The sequence below is a fragment of the Loxodonta africana genome, chromosome 23 (assembly GCF_030014295.1).
Source record: "Loxodonta africana isolate mLoxAfr1 chromosome 23, mLoxAfr1.hap2, whole genome shotgun sequence".
NCBI lineage: Eukaryota > Metazoa > Chordata > Mammalia > Proboscidea > Elephantidae > Loxodonta > Loxodonta africana.
The window spans coordinates 3054479-3071817 of NC_087364.1; the positions used below are offsets into that span (position 1 = coordinate 3054479).

Consider the following 17339-nt stretch of genomic DNA (forward strand, 5'->3'; position numbering starts at 1 on the left):
CCGGCCGCCCCAGGCCCCGCTCTCCGCGCTCCCTGGGGTTCCCGGCCCCGCCCCCGGCCGCTCCAGGCCCCGCCCCCGGCAGCTCCAGGCCCCGCCCCCGGCAGCTCCAGCCCCGGCCCGCGTGTCCCGGCTGTCCTAGGCCCCGCCCCCGGCCGCCCCTGCCCCGCCCCCTGCCCCGCCCCGGCGCTCCGTGTTCCGCGCCGCCCGCCCCGCCCTCTCAGTGCGCTCTCGGCGCGGCGGCCTGTGGGACGGAGCAGCGGCGCGGTTCTCGTATCCTTTGTCTTCAGGCCGCGGCGGCCTCTTGGATCCCTGCTCGGCGCCTCCGCTCCTCAGCCCCGCTGCCTCTCCGGCGGGCGACCAGCCCCAGTCCGTGCCGGGGCGGCGCCGGCTTCCTGCTCAGCGGCGCGCTTGCTGGTGGAGGATCATGTCGGCGGCGGCGGGAACGGGACCGGGGACGGAGGCGGGCTTCTCCAGCGAGGAGCTGCTGTCGCTGCGCTTCCCGCTGCACCGCGCCTGCCGCGACGGGGACCGGGCCGCCCTCTGCGCGCTGCTCCGGCAGGCGCCCCGCGCCCAGCTGGCCGCCGAGGACTCCTTCTACGGCTGGACGCCGGTGCACTGGGCCGCGCACTTCGGCAAGGTGGGTGGGCGCGGGCGGGGGCACTGTCGCTTTAAGGCGCCATCTTGGCGGCTCCCGGGCCCCGGCTCCGGAGAGGGGTCGGGCCGGGCCGGAACGCGGGCCGGCCGGTCGCCGAGGGGCGGGGACGTCGCCTGCGTGCTCGGCGTCCCGGGCCCTGGAGCGGCGGCTCGGGCGGGGCCGGGGGCGCTGGCGGGGTCGACGGGGGTGTTGGGAGGAGCCAGGTTCAAACGGGGCGCGTTCCCCGGAGGAAGCGCTGGGTCCCTCCGGAACTCCGGCGCCGGCGGGCTCGGGGCTCATCCGGAATTCCGGCGCCGGCGGGCACCGGGCCCATCCGGACCTCGGGCGCCGGCGGGCGTGGGGTTCATCCGGGCCTCGGGCTCCGGGCCCATCCGGAACCCCGGCACCGGCGGGCTCCGGGCCCATCCGGACCTCGGGCTCGGGGCTCATCCGGACCTCCGGCACCGGCGGGCTCGGGGCTCATCCGGAATTCCGGCGCCGGCGGGCACCGGGCCCATCCGGACCTCGGGCGCCGGCGGGCATGGGGTTCATCCGGGCCTCGGGCTCCGGGCCCATCCGGACCTCCGGCACCGGCGGGCTCGGGGCTCATCCGGAATTCCGGCGCCGGCGGGCACCGGGCCCATCCGGACCTCGGGCGCCGGCGGGCATGGGGTTCATCCGGACCTCGGGCTCGGGGCCCATCCGGACCTCCGGCACCGGCGGGCTCGGGGCCCATCCGGACCTGGGGCGCCGGCGAGTTCTGAGCCCGGGGCGCGATCGTCCCCGGCTGGGTTAGGGCCAGCCTCTGTCTGGGCCTGGCTGTCCCTGGGGGGAGACGGGGTGGAGGCCTCAGTACTTGGGGGAAACCGCTTCCGCCTGTCGGGAGGTGTTTGGCCTGAAGGAGCCGAGATATTCCTTCACGGCCGCTTAGGGAGGATCCCGGGCGCTTGGCGAGGGTCGCCCGGAGCCTGTCCCCTGCGGCCCCCGCTTCCCCCACGGAGGGCTCTTCGGGTCCCCGCTTTCTCCACGGAGGGCGCCCCGGGACCCCGCTTCCCCACGGAGGGCTCTCCGGGACCCGGGTCCCTGTTATGTATTCATAACAACGAAGATGTTAGGCGTCTCAGGCTGTCATACCGGGACGTGGGGGCTAAGTGATTCCAGCTTGCTTTAGATCTTAGAAACGCCGACTTTCTTATTGGACTTAGAGAATACTGGTTTTCCGAATTGGAGTTAGGAGTTAAAGGTTCCTTTTGGGAATGTTTTGTTTCTAAGATGTTAAAGTTTACAGAAGAGGGATGGGTGTACCTACCGCTATGACTAATGGGGCTCTCCTGGCAATTAATGGACGCGCTGTGTGGGTGACACGCCGTGTGGATGACGGCTGTGTGGGTGACACGCCGTGTGGGTGATACGTTGTGTGGGTGACATGCTGTGGATGATGGCTGTGTGGGTGATACCATTGTGTGGGTGACAGCTGTGCGGGTGACATGCTGTGTGGGTGATGCGCTGTGCGGGTGATGGCTGTGCAGGTGACATGCTGTGTAGGTGACACACTGTGGGTCATGGCTGTGTGGGTGACGCACTGTGCAAGCGACACACCAAGGTGTCCGGGAGGACTCCCAGGAAGTCACTCAGAGACAGCCGCGTTTATAAATGTGAACTTATGTTTAAGGAAACTCTGCAGTAGTCTGTGTGACAATAATAGTGGCCTCTTCCTGGACATAAAAAACTTGGAGCGAATGACCCCTGGGATGCTGCTGCTAAATTTGGCCTCCTTCCCCCTTCATTCTTGTGTGGAAAATACTTAAGCTGACTTTTTTTTTTTTTTAACTTGAAGCTTGTTTATGGTATGCTTAATCATATTTAGTTTTGGACCCTATTTACCTGGAAACTACCTGCAAATTTCATCAGATTGCCCCTTTGGAAAGTACCTCGGAAAAGATGCAATAGATTTCAAAGAATGAGATTTAGAAAAAAAAATTTTTTTCCGACATAAAACATTCTAGAGTAAGATGATACATACACACCAAAGGAAATACACTACTATAGTAGGTGGTATATTTTAACATGTAGTGTATTTTAACATTTCTTAATAGGTAGGAGTTGATAACCACACTGTCCGGTCCGTACAGTTAACGACTTCAGGAACTTCTAGGCATAAAGGATTGATCTGTGCATGTTTTATATATTTGAAGTCAACCCCAAATTCATAGATCTTCTTGGAGCTTTTGGAACTATTTCTTCTCGTCACATTTTATGCGTGACTCTTAAGAGCAAACATCACACCAGTGTTTTTAATCATTAACCTTGGCTCTAACACTTAGTTCAGTCAGTTTCAAACTAACAAAACGTGCAGACTTTATGACATCTCTTGACCTTGCCCTAAAGGAGATAATGTACATAAAAAACCTAGGGCGCACAACTAACCTACTTTCCTTACCACTTCAGCTCAGAAATGTTTTTAATTTTTAGTTGAAGGTAAAAGATGATCATGGTTATGGAATAATTGACCTGATTAAATTGGAAAGTCACTGGTCAGATATGTAGGATGAATAGTAACACTTTTTAAATGGTTTTAGGGAGTGGTGCAAAATATAGTGTGTATGTTCATAAGACTTTTATCTTGTAATAAGGTTAGTGATGGTTGTACTTATCTTGTATATGAATTACTGTACAAGGGTATTGAATTAGAATTATCTTGTAGAGCCTTTATGTTGTTTTTTTAAATATGAAAGTTTGGGAAAAAATAAGGATGCTACTTTACATTTTTAAAAGATTGGGTAACACTGTCCTCAGTTACAAAGTCACATTGGGTTATTGACTGCAGATGGGTCCCTTTCTCCTCTTAAACTGACAAGCACTTTGTATTTTTGCAAAAAGTGACTTTTAATGATGAGGTTTTTTTTTTTTTTTTTTTTTGCCAAAATTGAGGACATTTATAAGTTTTTTCCATCTTAGATGTGGTTGGGTTGAAATAAATGGATATTCAGAAAAAGCAACGTCTAGGATAATGTGTAATAGGTTATTGTCCCTTCAAATCAAACACATTGCCGTCGAGTCGATGACTCACAGCGACACTGTAGACCAGAGGAGACCTGCCCCATAGTGCTTCCAGGGGGCACCTGCTGGATTCAAACTGCCAGCCTTTTGGTTAGCAGCCAAACACTTAACCACTGCACCAGCAGGGCTCCAGTAAACAAAAAAAACCAAACCCAGTGCCGTCGAGTTGGTTCCGACTCATAGCGACCCTAGAAGACAGAGTAGAACTGCCCCATAGAGTTTCCAAGGAGCGCCTGGCGGATTCGAACTGCCGACCCTTTGGTTAGCAGCCGTAGCACTTAACCACAATGCCACCAGGGTTTCCAGGGCTCCAATAGACCTACGTATTTTAGTGCTTTTGTTGCCGGCTGATGAATTTGTGGCTTACAGTGCTCTTCCTGGTGCTGCATTCACTTTATCTTTTATGAGACAGTTTCTTGTTTACTTCAAGAGATGGAGAAGTCAGAGATTTTCTTTAGTGGGAGAAATGAAAGAGAATTTTGAGTGAGGGAGGGAAAAGCAAGTTAATCAGCCGGAGGGTTTCAGATCTACGGCACCAAGTGTCTGAGTTGTGTTGTGACAGCATACAGTGCCCGTGAGAAGGTCATCACTTAAAAACAAAAGTAAAAGAACTCTTCTCCCTCCACCTTTGAACATTAACGTCCAAGGGCAGTAACCTGAGGCTTTATAGTCCTTGACAATGCAGCTTGCCCTCATTTATTCTTATAGTAAAGTTTAGGGCACTTTGAAAACATGAGTTCTCAACGTCTTTTGTATCTCTACGTTTTTAGAAAGAAGACACTTCTAACAGGATGGTTTTCTTGAAAAGGCTCCCCTTCCCTGGTTGAGAATCAGATTGCTGTTTTTGACCCTCCCTTCACTGGCTGAGAATCACTCCTGTAGGCTGCTCATGCTGAAGGCCAACTAGTTTACACACATTTAAACCTGCACTGTTCTCGGCTGCTTGTGCTGAAGGCTAACTAGTTTACACACATTTAAACTGCACTGTTCTCAGTTGCTCCTGCTGAAGGCTAACCAGTTTACACACATTAAAACTTGCACTGTCTTCAGCTGCTCATGCTGAAGGCTAACTAGGCACTTAGCGTATTACAGACTGTTCCTAGCTTTCATGCAGGCATTTCTAGAAATATGCCGATTGTCCAGAAAGTTACCTAGCCTCTTAAAAGGCTTATTGATCCCAGAGGACTAACCATTATTTAAAGTCTCTAATTACACCTTACTTTTAAAAGATATGTTGAACAGTATCTTTCCAGAATTCCAAATGCAATTTCCTAAACAACTATATAGGTGACGAGGACTAACCATTATTTAAGGTCTCTAATTACACCTTACTTTTAAAAGATACGTTGAACAGTATCTTTCCAGAATTCCAAATGCAATTTCCTAAACAACTATATAGGTGACAGGTTTATGTACAGTAAGCTTTCACTTGACATCAAAGATGAATCACTTTCGGCACACCAGATGATTTCCCTTGTTGCTTCATTTTTGTTGTGTTTGAGACCTGTTCATCTATCACTAGGATCATCACTTCTTCCTCCCCCCCTCAGGAAATAAAGGCAGTGTACGAATACAAAAATACACAGAGGTTGTGTGTTTACCAGACTTAAGTTGCTTGGAGACAGAGCATGCTTTAATTATCTGTATACTCGCAATTGCCTAGCAGAGTTCGTCTCCCAAAAGTCTTCATTGAAGTGATCTCTTCTTTGCAAGGAAAGGTTTAAATTGCTGAAAGAGGTAGACACAGATTTGGAGTGAGACTGAAGTGTCAGTTTGTTTATTGTTCGTTGGAGGTCCCGCCCTGGAAGAGGATTGCTTATAGTCGGGGTAGTAGCCTTTTCACTGACTCTGCCTTGGGATCGGTGAGGGGAAAGCGGGGCAGTCCTGGATCAGAGAACAAACTGAAAAGAATGGTGTAGGTCTCTGAGGACACCCAACCCTTCTGGCACAGTGCTTGGCATGTGGTAGACACTTGATAAAACCCAGGAGCTAGCGTAATGCCTGCCTGACTCTAAAGTTTCAGCTCACTGGTCTGTACTTTGTCACCTCGCAGGTACAGAGCTTAGCTGTGCTGTTGGCCTTTCTCTCCTGTACAGCTTGAAGAGAATAGGCCTCAATGGAGTATTCATAGAATGTTGGATTGTATAAAGTTGTGCAGAGTATATTTGTGTAGAGCATGTAAAACAATCTTGAGCTATGAAAAGTTTATTCTTTAGAAGTGGCAAATCCAGGTTTTTAAACTTTTTTTTGTGTGTGCTTTAAATGAAAGTTTACGAATCAAGTCAGTCGTATACAAAAATTTATATCCACCTTGTTTTATACTCCGAATTGCTCTCCACCTGATGAGACAGCCCACTCCTTTCCTCCACTCTCTATTTTCACGTCCATTCCACCAGCTTCTGACCCCCTCTGCCCTCTCATCTCCCCTCCAGGCAGGAGATGCCAACATAGTCTCTAGTGTCTGCTTGACCCAAGAAACTCATTCTTCACCAGCATGTTTTTCTATTGTCCATTCCAGTCCCTGTCTGAAGAGTTGGCTTTGGGAATGGTTCCTGTCCTGGGCCAACAGAAGGTCTGGGGGCCATGACCACTGGGGTCCTTCTAGTCTCAGTCAGACCGTTAAGCCTGGTCTTTTTATGAGAATTTGGGGTCTGCATCCCACTGCTCTCGTGCTCCCTCAGGGGTTCTCTGTTGTGTTCCCTGTCAGGGCAGTCATTGGTTGTAGCCGGGCACCATCTAGTTCTTCTGGTCTCAGGCTGATGTATTCTCTGATTTATGTGGTCCTTTCTGTCTCCTGGGCTCATAATTACCTTGTGTCTTTGGTGTTCTTCATTCTCCTTTGCTCCAGGGGCGTTAAGATCAATTGATGCATCTTAGATGGCTGCTTGCTAGTGTTTAAGACCTCAGACACCACTCTCCAAAGTGGGATGCAGGATTAGACTTTTTGCTAGAAGTCTTTGAATAATGAAGTCTAATCATTTCTGGTTTTGACTTGTAAAGTTTTCAATTGTAAGAAAAACAAAATATTTAAATCTGTGTAAAATCAATTCTTTTTTAATTTTTTCTAGTCCTGTGTACCAATTTTTTTTTTTTTTTTAAATAAAGACAAGGAGAAGTGTTCTTTTAAATGTTTTTAAGAATTTGCATGACTGGAATGTGGCTTACTTTGTTCCCTTGATTACAAAGAAAAAATTTGTAACAAAAATGACATTTATTATCATTATGGAGTTTAGATGACTTATGTCGTATTTAATGGTATGCTGACATTTATGTGTGCTTTTCATCCTATTCCTGCTGCTTTTAAAGTTGGAATGCTTAATCGAGCTGGTGAGAGCTGGAGCCACTCTCAATGTCTCCACCACGAGGTACGCCCAGACGCCGGCCCACATCGCTGCTTTTGGAGGACATCCACAGTGCCTCCTCTGGTTGATTCAAGCAGGAGCCAACATAAACAAACAGGTAATGAGCGTCCATGGACTTTGTTTTTCAGTTACAGTTACACAGTATTGAGTTTTAAGGCCTTAATTAGAGTCTGATAGCTTTACCTGTGGGTTAACTGGAATTTGCATTTATTGAATTATTTGTGAGTAATAGTCTTTTTACATATAAATGCTTTCTTTATATCCAGTACTTTCCCATATTTGATTTACTGTAATCCGATGTGACCCAGGGTGGTTTGCCTAAGGTCATAGCTGGTAATTGAAGGGGTCTGGCCTGGTGCTCTGGTTTTCTGACTCCCCTGCTCACAGCTGCCTCAGCTTTATTTATTTATTTCTTTTTTACAGGTAATTGTAAAAATACATCCAAGCTAGCTGAAGGATGGCTATTAAATCAACTCCATGGCTAAGTCAGTATTAGCAGATTTATCAGAATGAGTTAATGTTTCAGGTACATTTGGGCATGATGATAACAGACGAGTGGTTAAGTGTGATTTAATAATTGGAATGAGTAAGTGACTCTTGGACAATAAGTGCAAGGGCTTTGAATTTAAGATTAAGCGTACAAACGTTAACGTGTGTGCCAAAGTCTTCAGTGTGTGTTTTCAGTATCCTTTTCGCATGACGGAGAAAAAACAAAAGCACAAGAATGTTTAGATTGTAAGTGTTTAGATCCTGAGGGACTTGGTTACATTAAAACAAGCACCTGTGTATAGAAGTATCTAGTAGATAGCCTGTCTTAGAGCAGCCCCCAGATTTGGCCCTGCCCTGTCCGTGGATCAGTGTAAGGCACTCGTGCCACTCTGTCATTGCTACTCTTTATGCCTCTGTTTTTTCTTTTCCCTTTCTCCTGTTCTTACGTGCTTTTCCTGCTGATAATTACCAAGTGCCTATCGTGTGCAGAAGAACCTCTATTTTCTCTTTTCTGCTTTTTATTTGTCTTTCCTAAGAGTCACTGCTTGGTGTTAATCAGGTTTAAATGGAGCACCTGCTGTATTCCGTTACTGAACGAGGTACTGCACTGTCTCCCCGTTTGTTACTCCTGTGTCCCGCCTTCTCCGCTCCTCCACTTACTCCTTCATCAGTCACACTCAGGTGTGGCCTAGTACAAAGGGCACCGCGGGGCTTGATGTCTGAAAGGCTTGGGCTCGATTGTAGGCACTGTCTCTTCCCATCTCTGACCTTGGATAAGCCATTTACTTGGTCCCTTGCTCAGCTTCCTTAACAGTAAAATATAATCCCACGAGTGACAGTAATTAATATTTAGTATTAATGTGGGGTATAAGTACAGAATATTTTGTATGTTAATTTCCATTAAATTGTTACATAGCACCTAATTTAGAGAAGCCTAAAGAGATTGTCTAAGACTTTTCAGACTTTTTAAAATATAGAAACCCTTTTTTAAAAATAGCCCTTTTTTGCAAGTCCAGCAGTTTCATCAGACAGGAGTGTTGGGGGGTTTAGGATATGGAGTGCTATTGCTCCTTCTATTTCCTCTAAGATGCTCTAGATAGTGGTGTGGAAACCTCGGCTGCACAGTGCTTCCCAATGCAAGAGCCTCCAGCAGGTCTTCCAACTTCTAGTCCCTCTTTCTCCTGTAATTGTTTGTTTTTCTTGAAGTCTCAACATGTTGAGCTCAGGTCTGAATTTTCAGTATTGTCTTGTTGTGTTGTATATAGTTAGATTATTATCTCCCTTGTTATGGACACTCAGTGACTACTGAAGTTACAATAGGTCTTAGTAACCGAAAGAGAGCCAGGGTGACTATATTAATATCAGACAAAATAGACTAAGTCAAAATCCATTATAAGAGACAAAGAAGTACATTATAGAATGATAAAAGGGTTAATTCGTCAAGGAGATATAACAGTTACAAATACATGCACCTGACAGCAGAGTCTCAAAATGCATGCAGCAAACATTGACAGAATCAGAGGGAGAAATAGTCCACTTGCTTGCTAAAAGTGAAGAGGACTTGAGACACTTACTGGTGAAGATCAAGAACTATAGCCTTCAGTATGGTTTACACCTCAACATGAAGAAAACAAAAATCCTTACAGTGGGAGCAATAAGCAACATCATGATAAATGGAGAAAAGATTGAAGTTGTCAAGGATTTCATTTTACTTGGATCCACAGTTAACGCCTATGGAAGCCGCAGTCAAGAAATCAGACGACGTGTTGCATTGGGCAGATCTGTTGAAAAAGACCTCCTTAAAGTGTTAAAAAGCAAAGATGTTACTTTAAGGAATAAGGTGCACCTGACCCCAGCCATGATGTTTTCAGCCACCTCATCCAACCCATGTGCACGTGAAAGCTGGACGATGCATAGGAAGACCAAAGAATTGACACCTTTGAATTATGGTGAAGAATATTGAATATACTGTGGACTGCCAAAAGAACAAACAAATCCCTCTTGGAAGAAGTACAGCCAGAATGCTACTTAGGGGCCAGCGTGGCGAGACTTCGTCTCACGTACTTTGGACATGTTAATCAGGAGGTATCAGTCCCTGGAGAAGGGCATCATGCTTGGTAGAGTGGAGGGTCAGCAAAAGAGAGGAAGACCCTCTACGAGATAGGCTGACACAGTGGATGGAACAATGGGCTCAAGCACAACAAGGATCGTGAGGATGGAGCGGGACTGGGCAGCGTTTTGTTTTGTTGTACGTGGAGTCGTTACGAGTCAGAACTGACTTGACAGAACCTAACAACAACACAGTAGTAGCTGGGTACTTCAGTATGCCCATTTTAATAACGGAGAGACCTTTTAGACAGGATCAGTAAGGAAATAAAGGACTGAAATAACATTATAAACCAACCTGACCCAACAGGCTAGAACACTGCACCCAACAACAGCACAGCACAAGTTCTTCAGTGCACGTGGATAATTCTTCAGGACAGACCATATGTTAGGTCACAGAATAAGTTTCAGTAAATGTAAAAAGATTGAAATCATATGGAGTATCTTCTCCAGACACAATGGAATGAAACTAGAAATGAGTAACAAGGAAAACTGAAGACTCAGAAATATGCGGAAATTAACATATTCTTAGCCATTGGTTCAAAGAAGAAATCACAGGGAAAATTAGAAAATACTTAGAGATGGATAAAAATGAAAGCACAACATACCAAAACTCATGGGATGCAGCAGAGGCAGTGCTCCGGAGGGTAATTTATGTCTGTAAACTCCTACATTAAGAAAGAAGAAAGATTTCAAATAATAACCTGATGTTACACCTTGAAGAACCAGAAAAGGAAGAGCAAACTGAGCTGACAGCAGAAGGATGGAAAGACTAGAGTGGAAATAAATAGCAGAGATAAATGAAATAGCGGATAGAAAAACAATAGATAGAGCGAGCAAAACTAAAAGTTGGTTCTTTGAAAGGGTATAAAATTGACAAACTCTTCAGCTAGATTGACAAAAAGAAGATAATAATAAATCAGATATGAATATGGGGAACATTACTATAGATCACACAGAAATAAAAAGGATTAGAAGAATACTATGAACAGTTACGGAACCCTAGTGGCGCAGTGGTTAAGAGCGTGACTGCTTACCAAAAGGTTGGTGGTTTGAATCCACCAGCTGCTCCTGGGAAACTGTATGGGGCAGTTCTCTTGTCCTGTGGGGTCGCTAGTAGTCAGAATTGACTTAATGGCAAAAGGTTTGTTTTGGTTTTTTTATGAACAGTTACAGGCCAACAAATTAGATAATCTAGATGAAATGGACAGATTTCCTGGAAACATCATAGCTCTACCCGTCACTCCGTTGACTCATCCTCAGCTAGACAATAAATTTTTCTGATATAAATTGTTATAAAGCCAGATCCAGGTCTTTCACGTTGTTGAGTTTGTGTGCATGTGCACACATTTAATTTTTTTGAACCTGGAATAGCATTTCTTCTTAATATCATCTTAGTTTTAACCCAGCTTGTAGCCTGTTGATCTTTTGTCATGTCATTTACTGTTTTAAGTTCATCTTCTCTGAGTTTAATGTAGACATTCTTTGCTGTCCATAAAGTTAACATATGAGGCTGCTGGAACTCAGTGTACTGTCTGTAGTCTCAGTGTCCTGAGTTTATCCAGAGAGGAAATGGATTTGGTTTTCATGTGATTTATTTTTAGTAATTCTGTTGACTCTCAGTGGCAGCACTTGTTGCAAGTATTTGCAGACCGTTTCTTTCATGACTTTTTCTAGAATTTTGCAGGCATTTGATGGTGCCTTTGGCTTCTAGAATCTAGAGTAGAAATCCAATTTTTCTTACTTTATTAAAAGTCAAAGTGATTTTCCTGCCTTCAGACTCTTGGCACCTCTCTACTGCCTGTTATTAATTACTGAAGAGTATATAGAGTCTGAATCAACTGGACAGCAACAGGTTTGTTTTTTTTTTTTAATACCAACAATGGTTACGTAAACATGGTGCAAGATATTTACTCTTAGCATACTTTCTTGGCTGCACTTTTAAATAGTATTTGTTCTGCATGTCTACTCTAAAGATTGTTTTCTTTGTAGAACTCGCAATAAGAGCTGGATAGCTTTGCTCTTTCTCTGTCATCTCTTAATATCTCACGATTTTCTTGAAGCAGTGCAACTAACTCTTCATCTTTTTTCAAAAATAGCTACCCTTTATTGTTTTGAGCATTTCGTTTTATCTGCCCGCATTATGTACCTCTTCTCATCCCTTACCCCTTTTTTGGGGAGATCAGGTAGGTTGGTGCTTTTTTAAAAATCTGGGTTCTGTGTAGCCACATGGTTGGTTTTTTTTTTTTCTTCTTCTTCCAAAATAAGATTGTTCTGTTTAGATCTTAAGCTTATTTTATTATAAATGCACACACTCTTCCTTCTCTAGGTAATCGAAGCTTTCATATTATATTTTTCTATACAGTAATGAACCACTCTTCTTTTTACTTTGGGTGGCTTTCTTGAACTTGAATTAAGACCTCAACTTTTCTCCCGTAAGTTGATACGTATTGATGAAGAACTCACGTATTTACTGAATTTTCTCATGAACTTGTCTTTTAGCTTCATACTATGTAACCTAATTCTTTTTTTCCCCCAAGATGATAATAGCCTCCAAAGTCGTTTCTGTGACTTCTCACATTCTTCCGCATCTCGTGGAGCCCCTGTTTCACCCACAGAGTTCGTTCTTAAAAGCATAAATCTGATCATACTACACCCTCCCTAAAAACCCTTCGGCATAACTGCCAGTCACATAGGGCAAGCACCGAGTTACTGAATTTGCACGCCAAGTTTGCTATATTTGATCCTTGTGTTCTTTTCCCGTCTGCTCTTGTGGTTGGCTCTTTAACCTCCAACAATCTTGTTTTAAATTATGCTAATTCAAGTTCAAGATAGAAAATTCAAGGTAGGCGTTCATGTTGTCTTGACTCAGATTAGTGTTTTGGTAGATGTAGTTGAAAATGGGTAAATTAGACCATAAATTAGATACTAAGTACTATTTCTTGGCCTTGATTACTATTTCGATATGAATTTTTTTCCTGCTTGTCATAGGATAATTATTTTGGGTTTTCTGTAGAACACACTTCTGCTGAGACTCAGCATGAGACTGTTAAGTCGTCATCTAGAGCACTGATGCTGTCAGTCCTGCAGAGGCCCACGGTTTTTTGTGCCAGAGGCTATTAGCTTGGCAGTTCAGATCCACCAGCCGCTCCTTGGAAACTCAGTGGGGCAGCTCTACCCTGTCCTGTAGGGTCGCTGTGAGTTGGAATCGACTCTGGCTGCGGGTTTGGGTTTTTTGGTTTTGGTGGACCTCTAAAATTGTGAGAACGTGCTCCTCTTCCATTTTGCATTCTACTTCAGATTCGGGTCACCGTATTTTATATCAAAGATAAATCAGTTCTCTGGTGCATGTTAATTACTTTACTTTAAAATTTCATAAGATCTGAATACTTGTGTGTGTTTTGCTTTTTGTTTTTCTAGGATTATGAGGGTGAAACCCCTATTCATAAGGCGGCTCGCTCTGGTAGCCTAGATTGCATAAGTGCCCTTGTGGCTAACGGAGCTCACATCGAGTAAGTGTCTTGATTTATTCTTTTGAACTGAAGACGTAGTAAAGGATGTTGTGATAAAAGACGATATTTAGAACAAGCAAAAATGTCTTAAGATTTTTTATTAATATAAGTTATATAGTTTTGCCTTTTAAATCCCTTGGCATTAGTGAGAAAATTTGTTGTGTGGAGCATATTAACCACCAGCACAAGGGGCTTCATTTCATTTCAGCCTCAGAATTCGTTGTCATGAGAAAGAGTATATTACGGAGAGAATAGTTAACTGATTAGATTTCGAATCTAAAATCAGTGACTTTTCCAGCAACTAGTTGTGTCACTGAGGGCTAGTCTTTAACCTCTTCTTTGCCAAGTTTTAATTTGAGGGGCTTGTATGGGATATAGAGTTTCTTTTCAGGCCCCTTTTGACTCACAATTCTTAAAGACGCTTAGCTTTTCTAAGCTTGAATTTCTTCACGTTAGAAGACATGAGAACGTTATGTTTTGGAAGCCCATTATGACTTTTAATGGTTTATAAGCTCTGTCAAATGGAGCTGTATACGTTAAAGACTTCAGGCTTGTGTTGAGTGTTGGATACTGATGGCATTATTTTAGAATATCCTTGCTTAAGCCCATTTTAGATCAACTAGCTCACTTTTGGCTTGATAGAAAAATCTTGATATTTAAGTATATTAATTTAGAAATGTGATCTTTTATGCATTTTTTTTAGCTAGCCATAGCATTAGACATTTATTTTAAACTCATTTGTATTAACTTTCTTATAGAAGATTTATATTGTGAAAATTTTTCTTCTGTAGTTTGCAGCATTAACAAATGGATGCGGTTTTCACCCTTAAATGTTGAGTGTAAGCTGTGTAGCTGTAATAACCAAAATAACTATAGTAATATCAGCTTTTTTATTTTACCTTATTGAGTGTTTTGCATATTTCACAAAAATTAATCATAAACCACTTTATTCTAATCGGAAACGGGAAAATTTAAACTTGAGGAGAAGTAAAAACCACATAACTAATTAGTTTAACCCTTTGGTTTCCATTTCATTATTTTGACTCTGTATTAAAGTAGATACTGAAACTCAACCCTGAACAGCAAAACCATGCCGGTTAGTGCAGGGCAGTACTGAGGACGTCTTTTAGGGTCTTAGTCTTCAGCCTCTTAGCTTCTGTTTCATTAAGTGTTATTGTCAACACTAGTCACTGATTTGGGCTTGAATCTCGTAACTATATAGTGATTTAGTATTATAAATATGGCCTGTATTAACTGTTACATTATAGGAAACCTTACAACTTATTTCATATGTAGTTATTAAGGTAAAAACCATTGATAATATGAATTTTTACACAATTTTTTGAAAATTGCGTGTAATGCTCAATCGATTACTTTATAAATCTAGTTATAGATGCAGCTTTGTTTGCTGTATTTAGATTAAAAATTCAGATCTTTAATTTTAATAACAGAAGCTTTGATTATAAAATACAGAGTCATATAAGAAGTAATTGAGTAAATCCTTTATTGAAATGATAATTAGAAGTTGACCCTTTTAGACTTACTTTTCTAAGCAGTACTCTAATTGGTACTGAATATTTTATTCCGAAGGCGTTAGTTTTCTTAATAGACCAGCTTGATCCTTTTAGCCAATAAACATCTGTCACTATGTCCTTTTTTTAATAGGTATCTCTTTAAAAATGAAATACTCTGTTTATCATTCTGTCCTTGGTTACAGGACCCTCGAGTGTCTCTTTTCCCATCTCCACCAACAGTGGGCCTGAGCCTGGCCTCGAGTGCCACTCTGTATTTCCTTCTCAGTATAAGAGCCTCTCCCTCAGGACCCTGCACATGGTGATTTCCCTGACTGAACGTCCAGGTTTTTTGTTTTGTTTTGTTTTGTTTTTAAAGAAAATATTTAGTCTGAGCCATCTAGCCAGAAGCAGTTTTAACCTAAAATTATAAGTTTTTAGCCTGGAGATAGAGCAAGTAACCATTACTTATGGCTATCGTATTCGTGGTTATTTAATTTTTACATCTAGATAAAGTGTCAGCCTTGCCACTAAGCTAAATTGCAAATCGCTTCTTGATATCTGCTCTGCACATTTTTATAATTGAACACTTTTAGTCTGCCACATATAATGGTTTGGTCCCCAGAAACTGTGGTACTTAGCTCTGTTTTCTTTGTTTCCTATGATGCTGCTGTCAAATGGTAAAGTGTAGCCCTAGCAAATAATAACTTCTTTAAAGACGATCAAGAGGCACAGAATGAATTTTCTTACTTAAAGTTACTTATTTTTTTCTTTTCCAGTTCAGAATTGGCCAGATGATTTATTCTTCATACTACATGCTGTCATGTTTAGATGATACAAATTTTTCTTTTTCCTGTGACTAGATTAAAAACTATTTTATGTCGTTATTTTTAAATTAATAATTTCACTCTCAATCCCTACTTTGCCTTTTATATACCTGCTACATAAAATAGCCAAAGTCCTAAAATTGTTCTGTTTTCTTAGCCACTAGAGTAGATAATGATGAGGGCGAGTTACATTAAGCATTTGTGGCTAGAATGGCTTGTTACATAACTCACTTGTTAATGTAGGTTGCATCTATAAGGTAACGCATATCAGCTGCTGTGCATCGTATTAAATTTTCTAGCACCACACGTGAGTATGTTAATGGACTTTCTTTTTCTTATTTTAAATCTTGAGTTTTGGTGCCAAGTTTTCTTTCCCACTTGAGGTTTTGTTTCTGACTTACACAATGTCCGTAACTATCTGGCATCGTTTACATCTGAAAATACACAGCGTTAAGTGTCAGCTCTGTGACCAAGCTAAACGTTCGTGTACTTTAAACCATCTCAGGCTCTCCAGACTGTTCTCATTCTTACTTTTTTCTCCCTGTGTGTAAATACGGAGTTTCATTCCAGAAAATTGTCATCAGCCTTAATTTTACTTATATCGGAATTCAGTTTCTCATGGTAGGCACCATTTGAATGAATACCCTTTTTTTATTGGGAAAAGGGCAGATGATAGCATGAAAAAGTTGTTGCCTTTGGGATGAGAGAACAGAAGCAGCGTAAGGTTAAGTTTCAGTGTGGTTATCTGCTGAGAACTGAAGTGTTTTTGCTGCTTGTATTGTAAACAGCAGAATCTGAGTCTTGGCTCGCCTTTAGCTTTAGTGTTTTGGAACCAGTTAATTTTAGCCCCTTCTTTGTGTTTATTGAGAGGTCAGGTAGAGAATATTTGCACATCAGCCAGATACAAAGTAGCCTTTCTTTAATACCTCTGAGTAGAAATAAAGGGATTTAGCATGACACCAGAATTAACTTGCACCACTGGTAACTTTGGTAGCCCTTTTTAGGACCACATTACACAGAAAACTCGCTGCGTCACCCAGATGCAGCTGCTTCATTGGGTTGTGCCAGAATCTCATACTTCTCCTACAGGAGAGCATTTCTGTAGAAGCTGTTAGTTCTGTGGTCCAGATTTTCAAAGGGGCTGCGTATGTTTTAACTTAATTATGGATCCCAAGATGAACTTAACTGATCATGAGATCACAAAACATCTGTAGCCTTATAATAAGCAAGGTCAGTGACTCACTCCAAAAAATTTTTTATTCCCTAATTTAGAAAACATGAACAGTTGGCTATAATAACAAGTCTACAGCGTGATTTTAATCGTTTTTTTTTTACAAAGTTGCAAAATATGTTGCTGAATTTTTTAATTCTTAATTAAAATGTAATTGATTTAATTTGGTTCATAAAAGGTGGCCATTTTGAACTACCTTAATTGGCTTACCAGTAGAGCTCTGTCTGGAAGCAATAACTTTGGTAGGGGAAATTACACGATGAAAGCCTTACTGCTAGGGGCTTATTTGCAACTTTTGCCCTTGGCAAAAATGTAACCCAGATACACTTTACTATCCATTAATTCATTTCTGAATTTGGGGTAAACTATACCAACTTTGTAGTCTTTAAGAAAAAATTGAAAAATAATTTTAAGGTTAGTTTTCATTTGCAAATTAATAACTTTAACTTGTGCTTAAAATAACCTTAAAGTATTTTTAATATTACTCCATTAGTATATGTTGATAAAATAGTTCCTAGCTAATACTGTATATCATCTCAAGTCCCCCCCCATTCTCTTTTAGTATATTTAAAGCTAGTTTTAATATTTGGTTCGTAGACCTAGTAGT

The 17339-nt window shown here is 42.5% G+C and overlaps 1 protein-coding gene across 1 annotated transcript in view; it reads left to right on the top strand.

The window, feature by feature from the left end:
* Nucleotides 1-233: 233 nt before the first annotated feature.
* The window catches only part of ANKRD10 (ankyrin repeat domain 10), a 39554-nt gene continuing 22448 nt past the window's right edge, over nt 234-17339 (top strand). Inside the window, exons 1-3 of the mRNA XM_064275224.1 lie at nt 234-637; nt 7001-7153; nt 13072-13163. Of these exons, the coding sequence (XP_064131294.1) occupies nt 425-637; nt 7001-7153; nt 13072-13163 (458 nt within the window). The 5' untranslated portion in view covers nt 234-424. The remainder of the gene's footprint in view (nt 638-7000; nt 7154-13071; nt 13164-17339) is intronic.